Consider the following 26,866-nt stretch of genomic DNA (forward strand, 5'->3'; position numbering starts at 1 on the left):
ATGGTTTGGTTTTTGTTTTGTACATTCGTAAAATTGTGAACAATAAATACTGTGTGATCGGCCTCCACCTCCCACTTGTCCCCTGGCTTTCTGTGGAGTGACATGGTGAGGGCTTCTGGCACCGGCTCTGCTCGCAGATCTGCTTGGCTCGCAGCGTGGGCACTGTCCCAGCTCGGGGTGGCAGGATGGAGTCAGGGACTGGGGAAGGAGAGGTGACTTGTGTACAGGCAATATCTCAGCTAGAAAGGGGTGAAAGGCAGCACTGCCTGGTGGTCTGGGCACAGCTCTCCTGCCGAAGACCAGGGCTGCTGGTTGCAGAGCTCAACTGCCCCTCTGGTGTCTTGGACCTCCAAGATGTCCAAGTCCAGATGGGGATCTGCTACAAAAAAAAGCGTGATGCTTGGGGCTGGCAGGAGATGTGACTCCTGGGTGGGCAGAGGGACCTACACGTTTTGTTCCTCAGAAGAGGTAAAGGCCGGATGGGCAGGGAAGGTTGTCACAGGAAAATGGTGCTCCAGCTTCTTGGCTGTGCCTATGAGTGCCCTGCTGTGTGCTGGATGAGGGTCCTGGGATAAAAGATGCACAGAGAAACTGGTGTAGGGGAGAGTAGGGAGCCCTGAGGTGTGCGAATGGGGAGGTGCTGACATGGGGGACAGCAGCTGCCAGGGCTGTGTGAGCAAGGGAGCTGGGAAGGGGTGGGTGACGGAGGGGCATGGGGTGGCAGAAGAGGCTGGAGGCTGTTGGGAGCGGGTAATGTGAGCAAGGTTATGGTATACACTTGGTATGGAGTGGCCTGCTGTGCTGACGGTGTTATGGCATCCAAAGATGACAGCACTATTCCAACCCAAAAAGAAGTGCCCAACGCCACCTCCCCTGGGCTCTGGGATTGAGGATCCTGCACCCTAATTCTGGGGTCTGTTCTGGTGGGGTTTCATGATTTCTGCTTGGGCCTTGGGGGGCAGGGACATGCTGGGAAGCAGCAGGGCATGGTCCATCGGGAAGATCTGGAGCTGGCTCAAAAGGGTCATGGTGCTGAGCTCAGCACCTCTCCATTTGAATGCCCCCCCACTCCACACTTTTATCCAGAGAGAAGAGATCAGTAACTCCACAGGTTTATGTGCCCTAAACAAAGTCCTTGAGTGAGAATTAAACCCCTCTGATGAAGTGGAAACTTTGTCCAGAGAGCAATCAGGTAAGAAAAGTCAACTCTTCCTGTTGTCTGGGTCCATCAAAGTACTTGGGAGTCCCAGGTTCCATGTGCAGGCTTGCCTTCTTCAGCTACCCACAGTAGGATTGTCCGCTTTGTGCCCAGAGAAGAGCCAGCATCTGAAGCTCCCTTGCTGTGCTGTGTATGTCCCTCATTTGTGGCTTTGCTTGCTGTCCTCTTTGTCCTGCCCTCCCGTCCCCTATCCCAGCTCTTCTTGTTGCAAAGAACAAGCCACAAATTAAAAGCCACAGAACAAGACACAAAGAACAAGTTGATGAAGACCCTGGGTGCTAACAGGAGACCCCAACATCTCCTGAACAGGGAGTGTAGATGGGAGACGAAAGGGTGTCTGGTTTTTCCAAGCTGAGGAGAGCACATTATATCTGCCACAGGGGGGGGGGAGTCCAGGAAAGAAATCCTGGCCCAAGCTTGGGGACACCCTGAGCCAGCGCAGATGCTGCTCAGCAAGGTGGCAGGGGACAGGGAGATGTGACTGCCCTGCAGTGGGTACCAGCCTGCCCAGCAGAAGCAAGAGCCCCCAGCAAGCACAGGGAGAAGGTGGCCTTTCGGGAAGGCCAGTTCTCATCCCGCAAGCAGCAGGCACCTGCCTGGGTGGTTGGCTTTCTGGTGCCCTGGCTGAGCGGTGGACACTCAGCGTCGTTCCAGCTTGGGGTAAGCCAAGTTTGTCCCTTCACAGTTGTTTTTAGGGTCTTTGCCCCTTGAGCAGTGGGGTTTGTGGCAACATCATCTCACCCATTTTGCTGTCCCATGTGTCATCATTTGGGGGACTAGGACTAGTGGGCAGGAGCTTGGGGGAGCTGTACTCTACAGGATTGGGGCCTTTGTGAGGAACATGCATCATGTCTGCATGGGGAGAGGCCATTGGAGCAGAGGAAGGGAAGATCTTTTTTGTGTAAAGGCAAAAGAAGGAGCCAGACACTGGAGGACTGATAGGCAGGAACAAATCCCCACAGCCCAGCAGTCCCCACACATGGCAAATGCCCTTGGCAGGAGAGCTCAGGACCCAGATGTGGAGCTGTGGCAAGGTGGCTCCCGTGTCATCTTGTCATTGTGGCTGGGAGGATGTTCTTGTCTCCAGAGTGCATAAAGTACTTGACCTCTGGATCAGTCCAGCTGGGCATATGATTCCCTTCTGTGACCCTCAAGACACCATGGGGCAAAGCCATCGTGTCTTTGCTCTGTACAACGTGACAGCCACAGTCTGTTTGAGCACAACCGTGGCCTTGCAGATACCCTGTCTGTGGTTCCTCCCCTGTCCACAGATCATGGGAGCTGGGTTGCAAAAGTCCCTGAGTGTCTCTGATGAGAGGGCTGGATGAGCCTTCTGTTGAAAGCTTGGTGCTTTTAGCAGTTTTGGTTTTTTGCCTGCTAGTGAATTCCCTTTTGAAGGGAGCTCCAGGACCAGGGAGCTGAGGCTGTGGAGCATGCAGAGCCCAAGGGCACTGTCCTTGACACTGGGGTAGGATAGGGACTGGTTTTTTACACCTTGTGGAGTCAGCCAGGGGACCCCCTTCAACATGGCCCCAGCCAGGCAGTGGTTAAACTTTTATTCATGGGGAAGAGGGGGAGTGGAGAGATGGGACACAAGGAAGGTGAAGCATGAGGTGGTCAGTGAGATCCAGGAGCTATCGAGCACGGTGGACTTAGGGGTCAGCATGCAGAGGGCTGTGGACACACACTGTGTCTGTCTCGCTGGGAAGGCTGCAGGACAGGGAGCGCTGCATGGCCCGGCAGCCCAGGGGCCCGTCCTCAGTTGTGACTGAGAGCTGAGGGCCCTGGGTGGTACTGGATCTGCCATCGGAGCAGAGCAGGACACTGGAGTCTGCCTCGCACTTGGTGGTACGGCTGTAGTAGGGCTCCATCACGTGCCGGAGTTCCAGTGGCATGGTGAGTGGCAGGACCTCGGCCTTGATTACAGCACCCAGGTGGGTCTCAGAGGAGGATGCCCGGAGGCTCTCAGAGCGGCTCATCTTGATCAGCAGGTCGATGGTCTTGTTCTCAGCCTCCAGGAGGCAGTTTGGGAGACACTCCCCATCTCCAGCCTCCCCAGTGGCTGTACATTTGTTGAGGGCCCCTTGGTCTTTGCTGTGGAGCTTCTCACTTCCCAGGCTCGTGTTGCAGGGCTCCTTCTTGGCCTGCTGGATCTTCTCTGTACCTTCAGAGGATCTCTTCACCGAGAGGTCCAGAGGCCCCTCGTGGGGTTTGGTGGCTTTCTCCAGCGCCTGGTGGATGTGGTAGAGCTCCCTTCGGATTTTGACCAGCTGGTCCCTCAGCTCTTTCTGCCCAGGGGTGTCCTCCTTTGCCAGATCAGACAGTTTCTTCTCCACCTCTTGATATTCCTCTAAGGTTTTGGACAGGTCCCCGATAAGCACAGTTGTAGCCTCAGAGTCTGTCATGGTGGCAGAAGCCTCTTGGGGTCTGCTCTGCTTGCAGAGGCCATGGTCCAGGCCAGCACCCACAGAGGGAAGAACTTCAGTGTCATTGCCCCTCTCCAGTTCCTCAGGCCGGCCTGCGAGGACTTCTGTGTGCCACTGGTCCAGGGCTTTGGGGATGTGACCAGGGTTGGCCCTTGAACCACTGCAGAGAAGAAGTGGATACAATCAGTAGGGAAAGAGATAGGAAAATCCTTGGGCATATCTCCAGGGCCAGCATTGCCCGATTCATCCAGAGTTCCTCCACTGCCTGCTGCCAGCATGAGGCCCTTCCAGGAAGGGCTTTGGTCTGAGCATGCAGAGCCCTGGCTGGACCTGCTCTTGGCATTGTTCTCCCAGGAGGTGGATGGACCCTGACACAGGCTATTTCGTGACACCCACCAACAGAGACACTAGTCTGGAGAGATGGTGCTGATAAGTGATGCCACCTCAGCTAGTCAAACCTGGATTCTCCTTCTTCATGGAGCACTGAAGAATGTTGATGGAAATGACCATTCCACAGTCCTGAAGGCCCAGTTGGAAGGGATCTCTCCAGCCAGCCTGAGAGCAGGGAAGAGGCAGGTGGAGATAGAAAACCATGGAGAGCCTCTCCAGAGAAAGCTCCTCCAGGTGCCAAAAGCAGTGAGTTTTACAGTGACATTTTTCTTGGAGCCACAGCTGGACTTGCACAACCAGGGGAGGAACTGAAATTTTCTTAAAAGGAACTGTGCACATTTCTAGCCCCAGGTAAAAGGAAATGTTTGGAAATGTGACCCTCCCTCTGGACTTTGAAGCCAGAAGGCAAATCAAAGGAATGCAAATGTGTATGTTTAAAAATAGGCAATGATTGTTCCAGCAAGCCTGGAATATCTAGGGACCCAAGAGGAGATTTCCTGGTGCATGGGGAGCACAGGTCCACACTGCACAGACATCACATCACTTCTGGCTCTGTATAAAACAGGGGAAAGGAAGGGACAGCAAATGATGACATAGCCCAGGTGCCGGGATGCACCTGAATGCTGCTCAGGTCCTTTGCTCCTGGAGAGCAGAAAGCCCTGCTCTGAGTGGGCATTGGTGTGGACCACCAGCCTGGAGTGTGCTCAGCCCTTGGAGACTCATATCTCACGATTTAGAGGCAAGTGGGGGGATCAGTAATATGATGGGATATGAAGATGATGTTTAGGGCCAACCAAAGGTGAGGAAGAGGCAGAGACATCAGAGGCACCTTACCTGCTCTGGTAGCTGAGTTTTCCAGGCATCAGCCTTTCAGGTCCTATCAAATCAAGCCCACTGGCAGTGAACTTCCTCTTCAGGGAGTTGCCTGGAGGACTGCTGGTCTCCAAACAGGTCACCACTGGTAACTCTGTCTTCCGGATGCTGCTGGGGGCAAAAGCACCATCTTTCATCCCCACCATGGTTTGGTAGATGTCAGTGGCTGGCTTTTTGCGTAGGTTGCTGAGGCCTAAAGTTGCGTTGCTTTCCTTCTCTTGGGACAGCCATTTCTCCTCTTCTTCTTGCCCCAGCGTGGCAGGATGGTTGAGCTCAGAGGCTGGTTCCTCTCTGACACTTTTGGACCAAGGAAAACCTGTCTTCAGAACTGGTACCTTCAGCAGCCCTGGTTTGGTTGGCTCACTGGGAGGTTTGGCTTGTGGTGGTGTGGGCATGACAGAACCCACCAGTTGCTGGGCTTCTGGCTTGCTGGAGGACATCTTGCTTTCAGTGGAGCCGAAGGTGTGGTCGAAGAGCAAGGGGTAGTAGAAGCGGGGAAGGAAGGCTGACCGCTCGGGGCTCTGCAGAGGCTGGAAGTGGGACGCATGTGGGTGCATCAGCTGGGCTGTGGAGGCCAGGAAGGGCAGCTGAGCCAAGTGTGGGTGTGTTGTAGCACTGTTGGCCATAGTGGGGCTCAGGTAGGAGAAGAGACTGGGGTTTAATGGGTAGTTAATACCCAGCAGTGAGAGGTTGAGGCCCTGAGGTTCGTGGTAGTCACTGTAGGCTGGAGGAGGGTAGCATGGGATGATGTTGCTGTCAGTACAAGGTGGGGAGACCTCAGGTGTGTTTCTCCTTTGCCCATTTGCCACCAGCTTCCACTGCTCCATGAGGATCCCGCTGCTGGCCAGGCATTTCTTTGGCACTTTGCAATGCTTTGGCTTAGCATCTAGGTCTGGGGAGGCCATTTCCCTGCTTTTCATGACGTGGTTCTTGAGAGAGAAGACATCTGTGATGATGAAGTCGGGCTCCACCTCCTTGCAAGGCTTATCCCTCTTGTTCTTGAAACCAAAGACCAAAGTGTTCACTTCTGGTTCAGCTGGGTCACCTTGGCAACCTGTCTCTTCATTTTTCTCTTTCTTCTCCCCTGCATCCATCTCCCTCAACAGGCCAGCAACATCCTCTTCCTCCTCTTGGAACGGGCTACCTTCTTCACCAGCCCCTTCAGCAGGCAGGATCTCCACCCCTGACATTGGCTTGTCCTCATGGCCGTCCCTGCCAGAGGCCTGCTTGGTCCTAACTGACCCTCCCAACATGGCTGAGGAGTCACAGGTCTCCTGCTCGTCCCGCCGCCCGCGCAGGCGGGAGGACTCCGTTGCGTGCAGGAGCCGCAGCTCCGGGTGGAGCAGATTGCCCTTCTTGTAGGGCCAGTCGGACTCAATGAGGAGGGAGAGGGAGTTCTTGCACAGGCTGTACTTCATGTGGTTGTAGAGGTGGGACTTCTCCATGCAGGTGAAGGGGCACTGGAAACATTTGTAGTTGTACGGCTTGCCCCATGGCCGTGGGATGTAGTGAGGCTTTTTTGGCTTCCTCTCCTTGTGCTTGTAGACCGAGGTCAGCTTGCAGCCCAGGTCGTCCTTGGACATGGTAGCGGGTATCTGGAGATGACTTCTTGTGGGAATGGAGGGGCACGATGTGTGAATCTTCCCACGTCTCTCCAGGAACCACTGTGTGCTCTGGAAGAAGGACAGCATGAACTGGTGAGCTGTGTCTGCAGCTCCCCTGGGGAGATGGCTCTGCTCCATGGGCACCTCCTGGCTGCAGGGAGCGAAGCTGCTGGGGCCTTGGTCTGCAGCTCTCATGTTTGGGATTTAAACCCAGGCCAGAGATGGAATTTTTTCCCAAACCCCATTGTGTGCCTGTACATGCTGCCCATATTATTAACCCTCTTCTGTCAAGCCACTCCAGACAAAAAGGAAAACAAACACTATTAAAGGTGTTGAAACTAAACCACCTCAAGTGGTGCCCAGGCAATTTACACGCCAATCCAGAGCCTCCCTGGGGCAGCCTGTGCCCAGCCCAGAGATGATTTCCCTGCTGAGAGCAAGGAACTGAAAGAGAAACCTGCCCACAGTCCCGAACGCTGTGCTGAGTTTTGCTGTCTCCTGGGGTGCTGCAGTGCTGGAGCCGACTGAGATACTCCAAAGCTCATGCACCAAAGCTGATGCAGAGCTGGGCTAAATGCAGATACCTGCAACCCTACTACACATGAACATGCAATCACGGTGCGAAGAGGTGGGATGGACAGGCAACAGGGAGAGGCTGAGGACTGACTACCTTTAACCTGGAGTGGCTGTTGGAAGGGCAGTTCTGCCTCCCTGGCTGTGTGGGGTTGACCCTGTCCTGTGTCCCCACCCTGTGCCAGGACAGGGGTAATCTGGTCTGGAAAACCAATCCAGGCTAAAACACACCTCCCCACTTCCAGATGTCTTTCCCAAGACTGAAATGTCTGGGAAACGTCCCCTGATGCCCCCCGATGCAGGGCTGGCCCTTGTGTGCTTCTCATTGCAGCCTCCCTGGGGATGGTGGAGTCATGCCTGTCCCACAGCCCATCCCCTCGCCTGCCCTGGGAGCAGGCAGGGGGGCAGAGCACCCCGACTCCTCATCTCCCAGAGGAGCTGGATCTGCAGAGGCTCCACACTCACAAAATTGGGCTCCTCTGCAGATGGCCAAGCAGCAATCTCTTGCAGTTGCAGGGCACCCAACACCAACACACATGCCTGTGTCACCCCTCCAGACGCTGCTTTGCCCTGGAGGGACTTGCTGGCTTCCTCCCCATCAGACTAAAAACCTGCATTTCTTCTGGGGAGGGCAGTGAATTTGAGGGCTCAATCTGGGTGGGTGGGGCTCATTTCTCAAGGGCCAAATCCTTCCCCCCGCCCCACAGCAGGTCCTGGGGCAGAGCTCTACCCCAGGAGACCGGGCGGCCAGGCTGGTGTGGGGAGCGCAGCCCGGGAAGGAGAAGGGGGCAGCAGCACCTCCAGATCGCCCTGATGTAGCAGCTGGAGCCATTCGGGGAAACAATCTGCTCCCTGGCTTTTGGGGAGAAGCAGATGAGTTCTGCAGGATAGGAAGGGAAAGAGCACATCTCTGTGCACTGGGGCCACTGTGGCTTTGGGCAGCCAGGACCAGGAGCTGCCCGGGGGCAGGTCCAGGCAGTGGCTCAAGGCCCTGCATTGGGCATTGCTCCTCACCAGACCGGAGCGTGCTCATAGCCTGCATCCCTCTGCACGTGGCTTGGGGGGCTTTCCCGTGGAGCTGGGGGGAGCATTGCAGCTCCCAGGGAGGATGGGCACAGAAGGGCTGAAAATCTGGGATCAGGGTGGGATGGGCCTGGAAGGGGCTTATGTGGCAGCAGCACCACGCCGGGAGGTGGGTTGCCATGTGGCCGCGCTGTGCTCTCCACCTCCTGGGGCTGGGTTCACGCTTGCTGCAGACGGCTGCCCTCGGTGAGCCCAGCTCCTTGGGGCTGGCTGCTCGCCCCACAGCCCCCTGCTTCCTCCCTTGAGCATCCCGCCCTGGGTACACATCGCTGCTCTGGCCACAGCCGGGAACACCGCGTGTCCTGCAGGAGCGGTGGCCCTGGGGACAGTCCCACCAGCCCCATACCTGTGGCTGTGCTGGCTGAGGGATGCTCCATGCTCTGCTACCCAGGCTCCTCACCCCCGGCACTGAGGAACACCACCTTCCCTTGGGAGCACGGTGAGAGCATTTGCATGAGGGGAGAGGTCATTACCTGCATAGGACCCTTTCCACTTTCTTCCTGGGGACAGGGAACAAGATGTACTGTGGCTTCCTCAGCGCAGCGTAGGAGCCTGCAGGATAGGCTGAGGGGCAGGCAGGGTTTGGGCAGAGCCCTCTGCATGCCCACATGTCAGTTGAGCTCATAGCTGACCCTGCTACTAAGATCTGGTCTTGCAGAAAATAGGAAAAAACGTCCCCTTGTAATGAACCTGTGTCCCCTGGGATTTTGGGGGGCGCTCCAAAGGAGCAGACCTGGCCTGCAGCATCCAAGGCTGATTTCTCCCATCGCAGTGGGATGTGCAGGCAGAGCTCAGGGCCTCCTGCCTGCAGGTTCACCGCAGTGAGCGACAGCCTGCCCGCCTGCCCGGAGGGACATGCTTGTCCTTGAGCCCTCAGACACTTTCTGTGTGCATCACGCCTGTGAGCCGTGAGAGCTCTGCACACCCGCTGCGATGCTCACGGGAGCAGAAGGGATGCAGCAGCAGCTATGCAGGATGAGGTCCCTCTGAGCATCACGCCCTGGCTCCAGCCACTAAGCCTGGGGTGCCCCAAGTACCCTGGATGTGGCTGTGTCCTGGTCCCCTGCCCCATCTCCCCGTACATCTGCCCTGCTAGAGGGCAAGAAAGAAAGAGCGGCTGAGCGGGGAGCCGGGCGCCTCGGCCCCTCTGCGATGCATGCCGCCTGTTTGCAGGTCAGTTGAACAAACATTTGCTGTTTATATGCCAGAGGCAGATTAAATCTTTGCTGGGAGACTGGAACTGGTTGTTCCATTCCTGCACACCTGATCCTCCTCCTCCAACACTGCTGTGAAAGCTGTTGGTTCACCTCCTGTGCCCGGTGACGCAGGGGATGGCAGGGAGCAGTCCCACACGGGACAGGCACCTTCCATCTCCCTAATGCTACAGAGAAGAACAGCAAGGGAGTAGAAGAGGAAAGAGCAAAGAAAAAGAAGGGGAGAGGGTGGGAAAGTGCCCCGTGTGTGAGCCAGGCAGGCTCCAGCAGAGCGGAGGCATCCCCAGAGCCGGATCAGACCCTGCGGAGCTGGGAGACAGGCGTTGTGGCTCCTGGTTGCTGAGCAGTTCCCGCACCAGCAGATCTTCGTGGTCTGCTGAGTCTCTCTCTGCCACAACACATTATTTCCAGTGGGCTGTCAGCTGTGGCGGTGGGGGCCGTGCCTGGGGGCAGCGCGCGGCGGGGACCAAGCACCTGTGCCTGGGAATTGCAGCATCCCTGCTCTCCTCCTCAGGACTGCTGAGGGGAGGGGGGCCACGGTCAGATGGAGAGAGTGGAGCGGCAAGGGGAGAAGAAAGGGAGGGAGAGACAAAGGGAAGGAAGAAGGGAGAGATGCCCAGGAATGAGATCTGCAGTCCCCAGTGCTCCAGTATGGAAAAAATCCCAGCTCCAGCCTGAGCTCCAGACACAGGGATGCAGGGAAGTACATGCAGCCGTCGCGGCAGCTGAACTGGATCACATCGAAAGTCCATCTAGCTCGTGTCCCTAACAGTCAAAAGCGGGTGCCCAGGATGTAGGGCAAGCATCTACAGGACTGCTCCAATTTTCCTAAACCCTCAGTCATCACAGCGCATCCCTCCAGCAGACCTGCAGCAGACAGCAGTGGTCCTCCCCACCATGAATCTGCATGGGTTCCTCTTGAGCTGTGGAAATGTTCAGCCCCCAAAAGCATCCTGCAGCGGGGAGTTCCTAGCACACCACACAGAGCTTCATCCTTAAGCTTGTTGGTCCCCACAAGTTTCCTTTGATGCCCCCCAACTCTTTGTCTGGAGGAAGCAGCAACCATGGTCCCTGTCCATCCTCCTGCCACATGCTTCACCATCACACCCCTGCTTCACCATCACACCCCTGCTTCACCATGTCCTTTCCAGACTGAAGCTGGACATAGGGCCAAACCCTTCTAGACCTCTTCCCCTTTCCTGAGCCTCCTCCAGGACTGCAGTAGCCATTTGCAGGAAAAGGCTCCTTCCGGCAGGCTTCCTGTACCAATACAAACCAGCACTGCAGCCATCTCCACCTATAGATAGGCATACCCACACCCATCACTCAGGAGGGGGAGAGACAAAAAGACTCTTCTGAAGTGCAGAAGTCTGGTTCAAAGACGGGTCTTCTGCAGCATGTGTGTCCATCGCAGAAGCTCTACCACTGTGAACTTGTCCTGATCTGCTTTTGCAGACCTCCAAGGGTTTTTCTGGCTGGAACAAAGACCCCATCTCACAAACCGATGTCCTTCCTTCTTTGCCACTGTCCTCTGAGTTCTCCAGTGCTGTGTATATGCTGCCAGGGAGCTGCAACACTCCCATAGAAATTGGCTGCCCTCAACCTTTCCCAGATGGCTGTAGGACGTGGCATGGAGGAAGGGCCTCAAGAAAGGTGCTGAAATTCTTGTCTACTCACTGATGCTGGGATGAACCTTCTGCCTCACACCCCATCCTGCAGCTGCAGGCTCCTGTGGTCTTTCATGAGCTGGTCCTACCCTGCATAGGTGGGAATTAATTTGCGGTCCCCTACATGCCCAGCACCAGCTGCAGGGACAACTCTTCCCTGCACTTACATCCACCCAGCTGCTTCCTTCTGGGCTGCCAGGTTGCTCATGCTCCCGGGGCTCAGCATCACGCCACTCTGTGGTCTCATATGGCTATTTGTTGGCAGCAATTGCCACCCCAGGGCTGATAACTGTGCTAGACAAGTGCTACACTGAGGATCAGGGGGAGCGAGACTTTTCTATGGGATCTCACACTAACTCACAAACCATCGCTTTCCTGCCATTATCCAGACTCTCCCATTCCAGTTCTTCCCATGGGGTATTACCGCTTTTTCACCAGTGCCAAGGCTGGAGCAGGCAGACAGGCATCGCGGGGAGGGGAGCTGGTGGCAGCGGAGAGCTACCGATCAATGCAAAACACTTTCCCTACGCTACATGCTTTTGCCGCAAGGGCTGCTTGGCTATTAGTGGATATTGGGTCCCTTTTTGTTTTCGTAGCCTGGGGTTGTGTGATTTGAGCTTTTAAGCTTTATTGGAAGCTTGGATGAGAGCAGTTGGCCATGGCAAAGCAGCAGGAATTTGGCAAGAGGAGGGAAGCTTGGCTGGTGGGGCCTGAGAGCTCTGCAGCTCCCAAACCTCACCCCATACGGTGGCTGTGTGCTGAACTGCTCTTGTAAAGTGACTGTGTGAGGCCATCCTGCTACCTCTGCCTTCGGGGGTCCCTACATCAGCAGCTATGACACTATTCCCACCTTGAGATGTGCCTTCCTCTGGCTTGCTCTCAATTGTTGCACCAAAATCTCTTCTCTTCCCAGAAGGGCCTGGGGTTTCCCATCTGCCCCAAATTGCCAATCTTTCCATGTCTGCCCACCCACCACGTCTTTGTGTGCAAGTCCCAGAGGCTGTGACCCATGTCCCATAGCTCAGTGTGGCTCTGCTGCCAGGAGGGTTCTTCATGGCCAGCTGCATGTCTCCATGTGTGGAACAAACCATGTGCTTCACACCCTGGGGACAAACCAAAATCAGAGTCATGGTCTAAAAATCTGATAGCGTTTGGATTCCCAACCTTTAGTTTCCCAACCTTCGGAGGAATCTGGAGTTTCTGGTTGGAAAAGCTCGTGTTCCCTTCACAGGCAGCTTTTGTTGAGGGCCACCTGCAGACCCAAAGCCAGTCTGTAACCGTTCCCAAACACCAGCCCAGACATGAGGTGGCTCCATCTTTGTAAGCACTGCTACCTTTTGATGTGCAGGGTGTCCAGGACCACCTGCCCAGCCTTGGAGTTTACGTCAGGCCACATGATGAACTCACTCCCTGCCGTGTGCCAGAGCCACGGTACCTTCACGCATGCAAGTCTTCCCTAATTTGGGGTCAAAATTTGCTCCCTTCTTCTGTGTGCTTTTTCAAGAGGTGTTTCTATGTCTCTCACCTCTCTTGCGCTTCTCTGCTTCTGGACTCCATCCCCAAAAAGCAGCTGTCTCTCCCTGGATCTTAGTTAGCCTGAAGACTCCCCGGAGCAACCCCAGCATCCTATGAAAGGTACGCGTGGTGGCAAGTGTTCAGCCAAGTGACAATGGGTCGGAGTCATTGTCTTCTGCCTGTGACACACACAGCACAACTCACAGGCTCCTTGAGAGATGAGATCAGGCCATCACAGCCTCCAGGCTACTCTCCAGAGATACGAGGGTCCTCCACCGCAAAACGCTTTCCTACCACAGCCTTTCCTGCTGCAAGCCCTTCAGGGTAAGAGATGTACACCTCCTCGTGAGGAGATGTAAGACTGTCTCACCACATTATATCAACCACCCGCACAAGCTTGTGCCTGAGCTCCACTACAAGCGTTTTCTACATCTTCCTCCACCTCCACTTCTACATGCTAATGGAGCCTCCACAGGCTCCCAGACATGGAGTCAGTGGCTCAATGGCAATCAGACCTCCAAATCTGTGAAGACAACATCAGTCTCCAAATGGAAATGTGCAGCTGGGTAGAGGGGCAAGTGGCTGTGTGCAAAGCAGGGGGGTCAGCAGCATGGCTGGCACTCTAAAAGGTATGCAGAGGAGATGGCGTGGCATGGTGAGCAGGGGAAGAAGATGACTATCTGGAGAGAAATGGGACGTGCCTGAGAAGTGCGTGTAGCTGGAATAGGAAGGCACAGTCCAGCTCTCCTGCGTGGTAAAGTCTGTGTCATGCCTGTGATGTGCAGGGCTCCTGGAGGTCCAAATGGTTCCACAGTGCTACCTTCTCAGTGTTCCCAGGGGCTGGAAGAGTGTTTGATGGAGCTGGACATATAATATGTTGCATATGAAACATTTCCATAACTTCTTCCAGTTTCTGTGACCCCTGAAGTTGCTTTCCCTTACAGTTTTCTCCTTCTGTTGCTGGCCTGACAGCCCAGGACGGTGTCCCACTGCCTGTGACCACTGCCCTGGGAGGTGCCCTCTCAGCCTCCCTCGGGGCAGACCTTTGGGGATGGTGGTGCATCTCCAGAAGCCCCTTCCTCCTGGTCACCTGGGCCCATCCCCTCCCGTGTGCTGGGGCACACAGACAGCAGTCTGAGCAGGGCAATGTGGGGCTCAGCTCTGCTGATTCCCAAAATCCATCTCTTCCTCCCACCACAGACCAAACCATGTGAGGGTCCTCAGTGTGGACACGGACATTAGATCATCTCTTCTGCCTCATCACAAGCACAGGTCCCAGGCTGGATATGGACACAGTGCACCCTGCCACCTCCCCTGAAAGAAATGAGCTCTGTCACACAAGATGCATTTTGTCATCCCTTGTCCCAGGGCTCCATGATCTTCCCAAACCTCTTCAGTCAAGTTTCTCTGCACCAGTACTTAGAAACATTATCCTCCTTTTCCCTTTCCATTTATTCTTGGACAGTTCACACTCCTTAAATGTGCTGGGCATGGGAATGATAAGACAGGAAGGAGATCTCCTCGGCTTTGGTTTTGCTGGCCTAGCAGAGCCCAGCTCTCATCGTGTCTCCTAAGACACACCAAAGGTGGCCAAAGGTTTCCATCTTGACATAACCTTTCTCACATCCCGAGCTCTCTTCCACAATATACCTGCTGTGGTTGTACTAGCTTCCTAGGTGTCCTGCTCCACTGAATCAGTCTCTATCTTTCAACCAGAAAATTCACCTTATTCCAACTCAAATCCACCCAGTTTCCTCTGAGGATGGGGACAGAGCCTTCACTTCTACTCTGGCTGCCCACCTCCTCCCTTGCAGTCCAACACTATGTGTCAGTTGCTGTATCCTCACTTGCCTTGTTGCCTTTGCTACAGAAAAGGATCTGCACACATGGACATCACAACCACTTGCCTCAGCCTTTCCCATCCATGTCTTCATGTCCTCATTCAATGCTTCCTGCTTTCTTCAGGGTCTCCTCCATCCTCTCCTCTCTTGGTCCAGCTCCTGGCAGACAAAGTTCTGGCTCTGCTCATGTGATGGACGTGGCTCCTTTCCTGCAAAGCTGCTTTTCAGCCAGTTGACCCTGAACGTGTCCTGCTTCACAGAGTTGCTCCATCCCAGATGCAGGACTTCATACTTCTCTTTGCTGAGCTCCAGCAGGTCATTGCCAGACCATTTCTCCAGCCAGGTGCTGCACTTTGCATTGCTCAGCACAATCCCTTGAGCCTGGCAGTCCAGCAAGTTGTCCTTATGTTTCCAATTTGTCCATGAGGATACTGCAGGAGACCATGTCAGGGGCCCTGCTAAGGTCACATAAACAACATCCCTTTCTCTCCCCTTATCTAGGCAGCCAGTTGCCTCCTTGAAGAAGGCAGTCATGCGGTTCTGGCATGATTTGCCCCTGGTAAATTCACCCTGGCTCCTTCTCGTCATTCACGAGACTGGAAAGGACTTTGAAGAGGACTTGCTTCAGAGCCTACCCAGGATGAGCCTGGCCCACGCTGGGTGCTCCCTGATGGGTCTGAGCCACTTGTGCCACAGAGCGTCTTGAGCCAGGGGCCATTGCGTCCCTGCAGGGACCTCTGCACACCTCAGCAGAGTGTGGGATGGAGCAAGCAGTGCCTAGGGGATTGCTTGGCTGTCCCACAGCTGACCTTGGGATTTTCTGAGATGGGTCAGTGTCCCTGCGGGCTTCCCAAGCAGAGTCCTGCTGGTGGCAGCCTCATTTGGGATCACCCCATGCAGCCAAAGAGCCTTCCTCAGTGCATTCTTGGGACATTGACCCACCAACAGACACACTCATTTGCTCCCTCTCTCCTGCTGGACCCTCCTGCCTGTGGGGAGAGCAGGGGTGGGCAGGGGAGGGCAGGAGAGGGGACCACAGGGAGTGGGGGACAGACCTTGGCACAAACAGAGTACACCTCTCCTTATTCTTGTCTGGAATCCTGGCTGTCCCAGAGCAATCCCCAAAAGATCCCCCCTCTTCTAGGTTAGAGGGCAGGTCTCCTTTTAGCCAAAACATGGCCAATATGGGACAGCGATTTCAATCACCCCTAGAAAAGTGGGGGCTGTTGCAATGCTGTGCCCAAATCCAAGAGAATGTCGCTCTCAGTCTGCCAACTCCTGGCACTGACAACTGGCAATTTTAGGATGCAGCCAGCAAGGGAAATGTTCACATCCTGAGAAGGTCTAACCAGCCACCAAGGAACTGCCACCTACAAAGGACTGAGTATATTTAAGGTAAAAGCTGATAAACTAAACTGGTGGGGGTGCTGATGCACCGGTCTGGCAGCGGTGTGTGCAGTACGGACTGAGGCACCGGTGCAGTTTGGTGATCACATCCATTAAATCCAGCCTGTTGTAAAACCCATTTCAAAACGGCCCCAATTAAGAACCTCCCCTGCTTCTGCCTCCCTACCCTTAGGTGAGCACAAGCAACTCCAGCAGCTAAATAAAAAGCTGAAGGGGAAACGGTTTACCGCTGATTGGGAGAGCCTGGGAACAGAGGGGAAATTGCAGAGAGGAACAGGCAGTTGGGATCAACTCCAGTGAAGGTGCAGGAGCTGAACCAGGCAGAAGCCCTCTCGCAGGGATGAGACCACCCTGGCTCTGGGCCAGCAGGCAGGGGGACCTGCAAAGTCTGCAGGAGAGAAACTCTGATTTTTCCTGGGGGTTAACACGCTCCCAGCAGAGAGGAGGGAAGCAGGAGGGACATGGCCCCGGGAGGAGGCTGACCAGCAGGCACCCCGAGCGCACCAGGCAGAGCTCCTCTTTGCAGCCACTTTTCAGGTAGATTCCCCCCCTCCCCAAACACACACTTAGTCTCTTAAGTCACATTTGTGGCGCTGTGGGCTCACCTGCAGGCAGCGGCCGCCTCTCTGCCTTCTGCCTGTTCCTTGATAAGGGTGTTTGGTTGGATTTTTTTTAACACAGATGAAGGTGGCCCCCAGGGTGATGCTGCCTGGTGGTCCCTGTGTTCCCAGCTCCTCCCCCCAAAAAAGAAGGGCAGAGCAGCTCAGACCCTGTCCCCGCACCACGGGCAGCATTTGGGCTGCAGCACAGGGATGTCACTGAAGGCAGGGGCTGAAGTGCTGAGCGGGCAGGTAACGGCCACAAATTCACCCAGCAAGGTCTGTACTGGCCAAGGAATGACCAGGAGGAGTAATAACGGCCTGAGGCGAAGCCACCGGGACTTTACTCAGGGATGTTATTAGCTGGTGCATGAAGCGGGGAAGGCAGCTCATTAACCTGTGCTGTGCCGCGGGACCACGGGAAGCGGCTGTGCAGCCGCCTTTCTGCGGTCCCCGGCCGCCCGGCACCGCGTGTCGGCAGCACCGGAGGGTTCTGGGCCAATGATGTCAGAAACAGCCGCTGTGAAAGTCCTGAAGATGCCTGTGTGGGAAGGGGGGTGACTTTCTGCCTCCCGCCTTCAAACCTAAACTGCCTCTGGATTGGGCAGGACTCTGAAATGCCTGGGGGCTCCAGAAAAGAATGAGAAGACCCAAGGGGATGACACATCCACAACCCCCCATCATGGATTTTCACAGAGGGGAGCCCAAATCCTCCTCGTGGAGGTGGTTGAGCAGGATGGGGTGAGAGCGGGGTGACCCCATGCAGCCGTGCAGGCAGAACCCGACACATACCCAACATCTCTCCCCATCCTAGTCCCAGGATTTGCCACAACTATGATACACATCTGGGACTTGCTGGCCTGATTTCCTTGTCCTTTTTTTTTTTTTTTTAAAAAAAGCTTTGATTGCTGAGAACTGTTCCTCATTATATGACCTCTTGATTTAATTGCTAAAATTTCTGTAAACACACATTCTCTGGTGTGAGAAAGTATATTCCTAGTCAACACCATTAAACATTTCAGTAATTAACCTCCTCCAACAGTTCAGCCGCTCAGTTTAGTTTTCCCTTTGATTAAGAAGGATTTAGAGGAAAAAAAATACAGAAGAAATGGATAATATTGTCTTACTGCTAATTTTTACCCTTCCCCTCTGTTTGTATTTCTTGTTCATAATTGCAAATACTTATCACGTCTCCAAGCCTGCAGAAAAGAATTGCTCTTCTTGATTATTATACAAACACAAATACGTTAAAATTAATCTGCACCCTGTGCCTGCCCAGGCTGGTTTCCAACACATTGCTTCATTTTTCAGTAGGAAGAAAAGTCAGACCTCTGCAACGCACCACACGGTCACGGGGAAACCATCCAAAATCCACCAGAAACTTTCTATTGTCAGAGACTCGCGTGAGCAAATTCCCAGCGAAGGCAATCGGACATGTCATTAGGAGAGCAACCCAAGCAGAAAGGCCCCATATGACCTCCCCGGTGCCGAGCGCCTTTAATAAGAAGGAGTTACGAGGCTTGCAAAGAGACTGGCGGGTTGAATCAAAGAGCATCACTTGGAAATGATCGCGTCCCTGCATCCAGTGGTTTCTCTGCCCGTTCCCACAGTTTGCACGTGCCCTGTCCGGGTACTGGCTGCTGCCCCCCGGCCGAGCCCCTGGCTGTGGCACAGCACCCGGCTTCCCCAGGCACCACGGGACAGCTGGGCTGTTTTTTGGGAGAGTACAAAACTGATGGGAGAAGGCAGCTTTTAACAGACAGAATGTTTCCCCCTCCAGGTCATTGGGGGGGGCAGGTTTCTTCCCATGGCCAGACCCGCAGTGAGACCCTCGGCCACCCCCAGTGCCTTCCACCCCCTACCCACTCCACCCAGACCCGAAACAGATTCAAATGTCAGGACTTACAGCTCGGCCCCCTTTCCTGTCCCAGCTGGGTCCCTGCTGGGGGCTGGGGGGCTGCGGGGCGGCTGGGGAAGCAGGGCGAGCGTTGTCCCCCCCAGCTGGGACCCAGCATTCCCAAGCCCCACTGAGGCAGGGGCAGGTGACTTCCAAAGCAGCTCCTGAGCATTTACAGGCTTGTTTGCAGGGAACATCAAACTCGGGAACAGAAGCGCCAACCCAGGAGTCATTCCCCCCCCCCCCTCGCCGTCCCTCCCCACCCTCTTGCTTGGTCTCATTTGTACCGATTTGCCCCGCAGGCTTCTCGCTGATTTGCCATGTCCCTGGCAGGGCTTCGACCGGGGAGGGGGAGCGGGAGCCAGACGGGGAGCGGATGGGGGGGAGCCAGCCATGAGGAGGGCGGTGGGGAGAGGAATAGGCCAACAGGAGCCTGGCTTGCCAAAAGCAGTTCAGACCTAGAAAAAGCTTTAATGTGCACAGACGGAGCAGGCTGGGAGCAAAACCAGCTGGGCTGGAGGAGAACGTGCTCAGCGAGAGGCTGGTTTGGGGCAGGGTGCGTGTGCGGCTCGGGGCTGGCTCCTTGCTCCAGCCCTCTGGCCCCGGGGGGAGGCAGAGGTGGGAGGGGAAGATTAGGCTTGAAAATTCCCCTCCTAAAGTCAACTTTCCCTATCGACGAGTGATGGGCAGGATGCCAGCCTGGTTTTCTCCGGCATTAATCATTTACCTGCTCCAGCCGCCACCCTTGCCCAGACAGCTCCTGCGCCACATCTCCAGTGCGAGACGCCCCACTTTGCATGGCATGATGGGTGTCCTCAAGCTGGGACAGCCCTACCATCATCCTCACCCTGTGCCCACCCTGGAGCTCGGGCCCTGGAATCCCTGTGTGGGGCTGAGCACCATCACTAGTGGAGAGAGAGACAGAAGCCACCCATGGGGGTGATTCAGACCTTGGGTGCCCCTCTTCTCCCTTGCAGGTCTCTTTCTCCTTCAATAGTGAGCCCCAGGCCACCCAGTTTTGGTGGCTGGTACCTACGTAAGTGTTGGCCCTGTCTAGGAGGACCAGGGGCAGCTGCAGCCTGAGGAACTCCCTGCAAGATGCTGGATCTAGCCCAGACATCCGCGTCGGGATGACCCCACATTGCACTGTTTAATGCAATTCCTTAAAATCGGACCCTCCCAAAATGGCCACGTGGGGGGCTCTGGCTTTGCTGTTGTCCCCGAGCCGTGGCCCTTCCCAGTCGCGTTGCAGGCAGCCGGCCCCAATCTGCTGTGGCACAGGGCCACCTGTGCTGGCTGCCCATGCCATCTGTGAGGGGGGAGGTTGGGGGGAGCCGGCTGCCGTCCCCCCCGCCCGGGTCAGCGAGCAGGGAGACAGCCGGGGGGTGCACGGCTGACTCGCTCCATCCCAGGGTGCTGGCACTGCCACCCGCACCTGGCAGGAGGAAGAGGAGGGGATGGCAGCAGCCCCCACTCAGGTTTCTCCTGGGGTCTGCTGCCGTGGGGCTGGGGGGGTTTCTGAGCCCTTTGGTGGGGTGCCCCGTTAGGGACCGGCTACACCCCGCTCCCCCTGGAAGGCTACAGCACCACACTCCCTGCTGCCTCTGGGTGTCCCCTTGTGCAGGGGAGCAGAGGTAGACCCCAGTCGAGGTGTGTCTTTGGGGGTCTCTCAGATCCAGAACCCCTGTGCTCAGCCGTGGTCACAGCACCGGCGCTGGCACAGGGGTGTCCCAAGGCGAGCAGCCCCAAGTAGCCCCAAGAGCCTGTTAGCAGGTGGGGGAGCTGGAGATGGCTCTGATCTGCCCTCCTGCTCATGACATCCCCTCGTCCCTCCCTGCTCAGCTCTGGGAACATCCCGCGAGCTTCTGGCTGTGGCCAGAGCCCACCGTACATCTGGGGCTGTGCAACCACCGGAGCCGGGCACCAGCAGGTTCATTCCAGGAATCCCCACGGGCGCTGCGGCAATCGCTGTCCTGCTCACGGGGGACGTTGTCCTTTGATGAGATGATAACGGAGCCTGCCCTGCGCCTTTCTACAGGTAGCCAGAAAGTTTTATTCATCACCAGCTGCTGGAAAGGTCACAGTGTCCTCCTCCCCCTTCTATTTCTGGCCTGTGCCCTTTCGCCACCAGAGCGGGGAAGCGCTCCCATCCGCTGGACCCCGGACATGCCGTCTCGGTGCGGCCGCATCCCTGACACCTTGGACCCAGAGGCGTCTGGGAGGGCTGCGGGGAGGATGCTTCCCGACTGCCCGCGCACTGCCCACGCCGGCTGGGCTCTTTATGGACCAGAAAAACTGCTGCGGGGAGATGAGAGCTGTGTGCAGGCTTGGTGCTGTCAGCTTCGGCCCCAGCACAGGGAAATAATGGGAATTTTGGGATGCAGGCAGCATGCCGGATATTGCTGGAGTGTCCTTGCTGCAAAACCTGCGGGAGAGGGGTCTGGTCCCGGGTGTCACAGGCACAGACGTGCTCCCAAGGTAATGGGGCTGAAGCAGCCCATGCTGTCCTGATGTGGGGTGATAGGGGTGCAGTGGGGACCATGGGTCTGGAGACACCCTGGGAAGCACTGAGCCCTTGCCCAGGGGATTGGTCCTTCAGCACACACACAGGTGGTCAGGCAGGCAGCTGCCAGGGGCTCTCAGCATCCCTGGGCTGGGCTGGTGCCAGTGATGAGAGGGAGAGTCACAGGAGCACTGGCAAGGCATGGGCTGTGGGATGCTCCTGGGTCTCACTGGTGCCACCCAAAAATGGGGAGCAAAAAGGGAACACTCCTCACACACAACTGGAAACAGAAGAGGCTTTGCCTTGAAAATTGCCCTTTGCCCAAACACTGCAGGCTTTTTCCTAATTCTGGGAAATACCCAAATCTTCATCTGAGCTCTTCTGTCCTGGGGGGCCAGGCAGGACCAGCCCATGGATCCACTGGTCTTCCTGGCCCCAGTTGCCTGGGATCACCCCAGACCCAGCTCTGTGCATGCAGATCAACTTGCAGCTGTGTGAGGAGCCCCAGAGACCTTTCGTACCTTGGGGAGGGCAGCTGCAGAACCCCATTGCTACCCACTTCATCCCGGCACATCTTGGAAGGGGTGTGAACCCAAGAAGAGCTGCAGAGGAGCCTAGCTCCCATTTACAGCCTCCTCGGCTTGCCCAGACAATGTTGTCCCATTAGATCTGACCTTGCTGTACAGAGCCCACCCTTTTCCAGCTCTGGGCCAGCCTGAAGAGGCTTAAGAAAAACCCCGGGGAGCTTTTTCATGCCTCTTTGTTCACGGAGCAAAGATATTCCCAGCCCTGAATCTATAGATTGGCCCTTAAACTAAAACAACCTCCGGGGACTAGAGAAACAAAAGTAGATTTTGGTTGTGGTTTGTTGTGTTTTGTATTTTTTTCTTTTTCTTTTCCTGCATAGACAGCCTTTGCCCAGGAGGGGTTAGCATGAAAAATGCATGTGGGGATTGGGGGAATGGGGGAGTGTTAGGAAGAAGCTATCGATCAAGTATCTCTGAAAGCCACACAGCTGTGCCAGCCCCGCTGCCTCTGCCAGCCCTTCCTGGTGCTCTCAGTGCCGGGCTCAGTGCCCACCCTGGGTTGGGGCTGGGGTGGCTGATGTCATGCCCAGGAAACCACCCTGCATCCCGGAGATGAGCCCATGCTGGAGAGCAATCAGATGCCTCTGCAATTCCTGCCCTGCCTGCGGCTCCCTCCAGCCAGGCTTGCAGCTCGCTCGCTGTGATATGGCACGTCGGGAATGGGGTTGTTCCCTTTTCTCCTCAGATCTGAAGGATGCTTCTCCCAGGCTCTGCAGAACCATTATAAGGATCTATGGAACAGCAATGGCTTTGCCCTCTGTGCCCATCAACCCACTCACCAGCCCCACGCCTCTGTACTGCTCTGCTCCAGCAGATCGGAAATAATAATAATTGCAAATATTAATGAGCCCAAGCCTGATGCAAAAACAAACGGCAGCCCAAGCACCAAGGTGGGTGACAAAATCTACCTCCTGGCATGAATAGAGCAAGCCAGGGGCATCTCTGTGTCCAGCAAGTGCTGGTGCTGGCAGGAGAGCAGGGACACAGGTCCTGCTCCCAGCTCTGGAGCTGCACGTGTGCTGGTGGTCCCAGACGGGCTCTGCCCTCACAGCTGCCTGGGGGCTGTAGGTGCCACTGAGAAACCCGAGGTACGAACCCTGGAGTAGGGCAAGGCACTGCAGGGGTAAAACCTTCTCCAGATGGTGTTCATCAAGAGCAGGAACAACAAGGGATGGCGCTGGAGTGGATGCTTTGTGCTGTCCATGTCCCTGCCACCAAAAACAACACTGCTAGCCAAAACTGGAGTCTGGGAGAAGGGTCAGGGCTGACTTTAGGCTTCAGCTTAGCTTAAAGTGCCCTGAAATTTGTTCCAAAGTTGAAATTTGGGAAGGGTGGGAGAGAAGAAAAGTGGCAAGGACAAAAACGGCAGGAGATGGGGACGATCTGATCCCATGAGGGGAAAAGAAACCCTGACATCTTTGCTTCTCCCTCTGGCTGGGCACTAGTGTACAATGCTGGGCACCTCCTGCTTTGCCAGAGGGCACCGGGACAGGGGCTCCCGGCGGGACTTACTTAACCAACCCTTCACCTGATTTTTTTCCCCCTCTGTGACATGTGCAGCTCCCAGCACGGGGGGGGGGGGGGGTACAGCTCGGTGCCTGGCTCGCAGCCAGGATATTGCAGTGGGGAAGCTGAGCACAACTGGCTCAGCAGGGGAGAGGAGGAGGCTTAAAAAAGCTGTGGGGAGTTTGCACTGCCATCATTTCAGTAGGGCAAATCTGAAACCATTTGCCACCAGAAAGGGTTTTCAAAGGTCCATCAGCCATCCACTTCCCGGAGCCAAGGTGACACAGCCACCAGCCGCCACTGGCCGGTGTCGTCTCCTCTTCCAGGGATGTGGTCCAGGCCATGGGCAGGGGACTCCCTGAGCCCCTGCCAGCTCTGCCTGTGCTGCCTGTTCCTGGTGACACTGAGCTATTGAGAGCAATCAGATTTTCCCCCCTCACCCAGGAAAAGCTCATGGCAGCAGAGAGAGTTTGGTCCAAATCATTGACCGCATGGCAGGATGCCTGGCACAGACCCCTGGCTCCCTGCCCATCACTGCCAGCCCCCTGGGCACGTCCCTGGCCCCCTGTGTCAGGGGGGCATCAGACCTTGGGTCCATAACTCAACTTGGTCACATGCAATTGCCTTCGGTAACGGCAGCTCCAGCTGTGCCCAGAGACCCAGTGCCCACAAGCAGGGTGCAGGGTGCTGCCTGGGCGTCCCCCCATCGCGGTCTGGCGTGGTGGGGATGCGGCCATACCTCTCCCACCCGTGCCACCCCACAGAGCTGGCTCTGCTCGCAGAGGTGCCTCTGACTTAACATTGCAGGTTCTCTGAGTCCCCTCACCTAATTACAATCTTAATTACAATCTGTGGCTACATTCTGATGTCCCTGTAAAAAGCTGCTCCCCTGAGCTGACCCCTTTGTATGTGCCCAGGGGGACAGCAGCGAATGTTACGGCTGCACAGGGCTGATGGGCAGGACCGGGGGCAGGTAAAGTGCACAGACAGGGAAACTGAGGCACAGAACAGGGGAACATCCTCAGCCTGGCTTCTCCCTTGAACACACAGAGCACTTTTATCACCTGTGCACTCACTGGGGGTGTATAAGCAGAAATGCCCCAAACACTTATTTTAATGATTTTGTCCCTCTTTAACCCGCTTACAATTATGGTTATCCGTTTTGCCTGGGTCCTCAGGGGTTTGCTCAAGTCTGGAAGTTCACGGAGGTTCCCAGCCCCAAACACAGCCGGGGCTCCTCAGTCCCCAATTCACCATTAAACACAGTTGATACCCCAAAGAATACCAGAAAAAAAACCCAAATGCTATAAACTCTGCATGGCCACAGCAAGCACGTAGCTGTTGCTAGGATTATTTTCCATTCAGCAGGACACAAACTATCTCAAGCACGAAGTCTGTTCCCCACCATGAGGATGGGTATATGGTATAGGGAAAGCCACAGCAGGTGGGCTGTATAGACCCCTCCATACATACACACACGCACACACAGACACACACACACACACACAGACACTCGCCCCGCGCTTTGTTTTACATTTTGCCACTGCGTTGCCTTCAGCCCATGTCTCCCGGGGGTCAGCCCCGGCAGGGAACAGTTTTGCTTTGCAAAGGAAATTCCAGCACAGGAAGGTGAAGGCAGCCAGGCAGGCACTGAAGGCAGCAGGCTGAGCAAAAGTGCTTTTTAAAGTTCTTTGGTAATTCTTTTTACTCCTTTGTAAAAGCCAAGGGGAGCCCCAATGCGGCCGGGTGGGATGGGAAGGTGCCCGGGTGGGAGATGTCTCGGAGCAGCCAGGCAGGAGCCGTGGGCTGCCCACAGCCCAGGCAGACGTCGACAGCAAGAAATATGAGCAAAGGAACCGCGGCTGGTTCGGGATGCTCTCCAGCTCACGGCGTCAGTGTTTGCCGGGAGAGAGGCTGAGGCTGGGCTCTGCCAGACCCAATTTCCCCCACACTGACCGCCGTCCTGAACTCCAACTTACACAGCCACTGTCAGCACCAAAAAGGGTTAAAAACCCCTCACTAATAACACAAATAACTGCCCCATCCTGCCTGCCTGTACAACAGCCAGGCGCCGAGCGGGTCCCTCGCACCTTCCCCCTCCCCAGGACAGCCTCCTGGGGACAGACGGCGAGGACTTACCTGCACGCAGGGCTCCCCTTCCCTCGCCGCAGCTCCGCTCTGCCTGATGTTCACTCTGTGAAAGTGGGAAGCGTTTTAGATCATGCAGTAGGTTATATATTGTCTGCAAGTCTGGCCCTAGGGCGTCCATCAGTTGGTCTTGCTTTGCTCCTGCCCCTATATGGAAGATGCATCACATGCTCCGCAGCTCCCAGCTATCAGCCTGGCGAAAGGGGAAAAGAAGAAGGAGAGGAGAAAGGGGGAAGAAAAAAATTAAAAGGATCTTCATCATCATGAAAGAGGCAGAGAGAATTTCTCAGTGGAAAACCCACCAGCCAGAAATCCCTGCCTGACCCGAACTTTCCTCGCTCTGCTTTTGTTATCCCTGGCTCCCAGTGGCCCCCTTTCATCTGCTGTTCAAGGCCAGTGAGATGTGAAGGCGCCTTTGCCTTGATGCCGCGCCTGCCTCACCGCCGAGCAGGTGAGGGGCTACGGCTTCGCTTCCACCTGCAGTTAGAGCTCTGAGTGCAAAATATTTATCCCTCCCCAGTAATGCCCCAGGCTGGTCAGGGATGGGGTGCTTCCAGGGCTTTCCAACCATCCTTCCCTGAGCACACCATGTCCTGGGGCATCACGGCCACCACACTGGTGCAAAGCTGCTGAGATGGCATCTCCTGGAGTGGGGAGCTGGCCAGGATGAACTATGTGCGGTGCTGGGACCAGGAAGGACAAGGACAACCCCTTCACCCCTCCAAGGGAAAGGGGTGTAGGTGGGGAGCTGCTGGCGCACCGTCAGACGTGCACGGATGTCCCAGCCACCGCCACAGCGGGGACAGTAAGGACAGGAAGGACGCTGCTGCACCTACTGTCCTGCCACACGTCCCCGACTGTTTGAGGACATTTTTCTAGCAGGAGAAGAGATTTCCCCCCTTTTCTCTGTATCCAGCCTCCCCAGCAGCTGGGTTGCACAACAAGTTGTGTGGAGCGGGGGCTGTAGATTGTGGGCAGAAATTCCCATTTTATCGCCTTCTCCATCAAATTTTACCCCATGGCTCTTGGTACGGCGGTCGCCACCCCACCAGCTCCCCACAGCAAAGTGCCAGTCCTGCTCCTCTGCTCACCTTCTGTGCCTCTCGGCTGGGAACCGAGGGGGGCACATCGGTCTCTGTTTTGGGTGGGGCATTGGCAGCTGGAGCTCCTCTGGGAATGCACACCCCGAGTGACGTCTTTGGGTCAACACAGGAATCGCCTCCCCAGAACTGTGGCTTGGCGGTCCCAGCAGCCCTGCGGGTGACTTGGCCTCCCTGCTGAGCAAGCCTGTCCTCGGAAAGGGGACACCAAGGCAATGATGTCCCTCCCAAACCCAGAGTCTTCCTTGGGGCATGCTGTCTGCTGGTTGACTTGGTCACGTACAGCACAGATGAATCGTTTGTCTATAAGTAAAGTTTCCTGATTTTCTTATAAATATGGTGTTTCCTTCTTCAAATGTTTTCCTTTTTATTTGTATTTTGTTAGGGTTCAAAACCTAAGAATTTTTCATTAAAATCTTGTTTTATTCCCTTCCCAAAACATCCCATCTTGGATTGGCTGGGCTGACAATGTGCTCACAAGGTCCAAGACCCTGCCCGCAAACCTGTACCTTTTTCTGACCTACATTTCCATCTCTTCAAAATTATTTGAAAAAAAACCCCAGCATTGTGCTACACTTCTTAATTGAAACAATTCTGGAACCTCGGGTACATCACAGCTGAACATGGGAGAGGGACCCTCCATCTCCAGCTGACACAAACATGGGGATTTTTACTTTGAGGTGGCATCTAATAGGACCATCTAATTACATGGCA

General features: G+C 55.6%; 1 protein-coding gene across 1 annotated transcript; it reads right to left on the reverse strand.

Moving 5' to 3' along the window:
• Positions 1-25,346, reverse strand: PRR35 (proline rich 35). Its single transcript, XM_074919732.1, has 3 exons — positions 25,044-25,346; positions 4,870-6,581; positions 1-3,805 (listed from the first exon to the last, which is right to left on the reverse strand). Exons 2-3 carry the CDS (start codon positions 6,489-6,491, stop codon positions 2,872-2,874), a joined length of 2,556 nt encoding a protein of 851 aa, XP_074775833.1. The 5' UTR covers positions 6,492-6,581; positions 25,044-25,346; the 3' UTR covers positions 1-2,871.
• Between the last annotated feature and the right edge of the window lie 1,520 nt (positions 25,347-26,866).

Source organism: Athene noctua, chromosome 15, assembly GCF_965140245.1.
Source record: "Athene noctua chromosome 15, bAthNoc1.hap1.1, whole genome shotgun sequence".
NCBI lineage: Eukaryota > Metazoa > Chordata > Aves > Strigiformes > Strigidae > Athene > Athene noctua.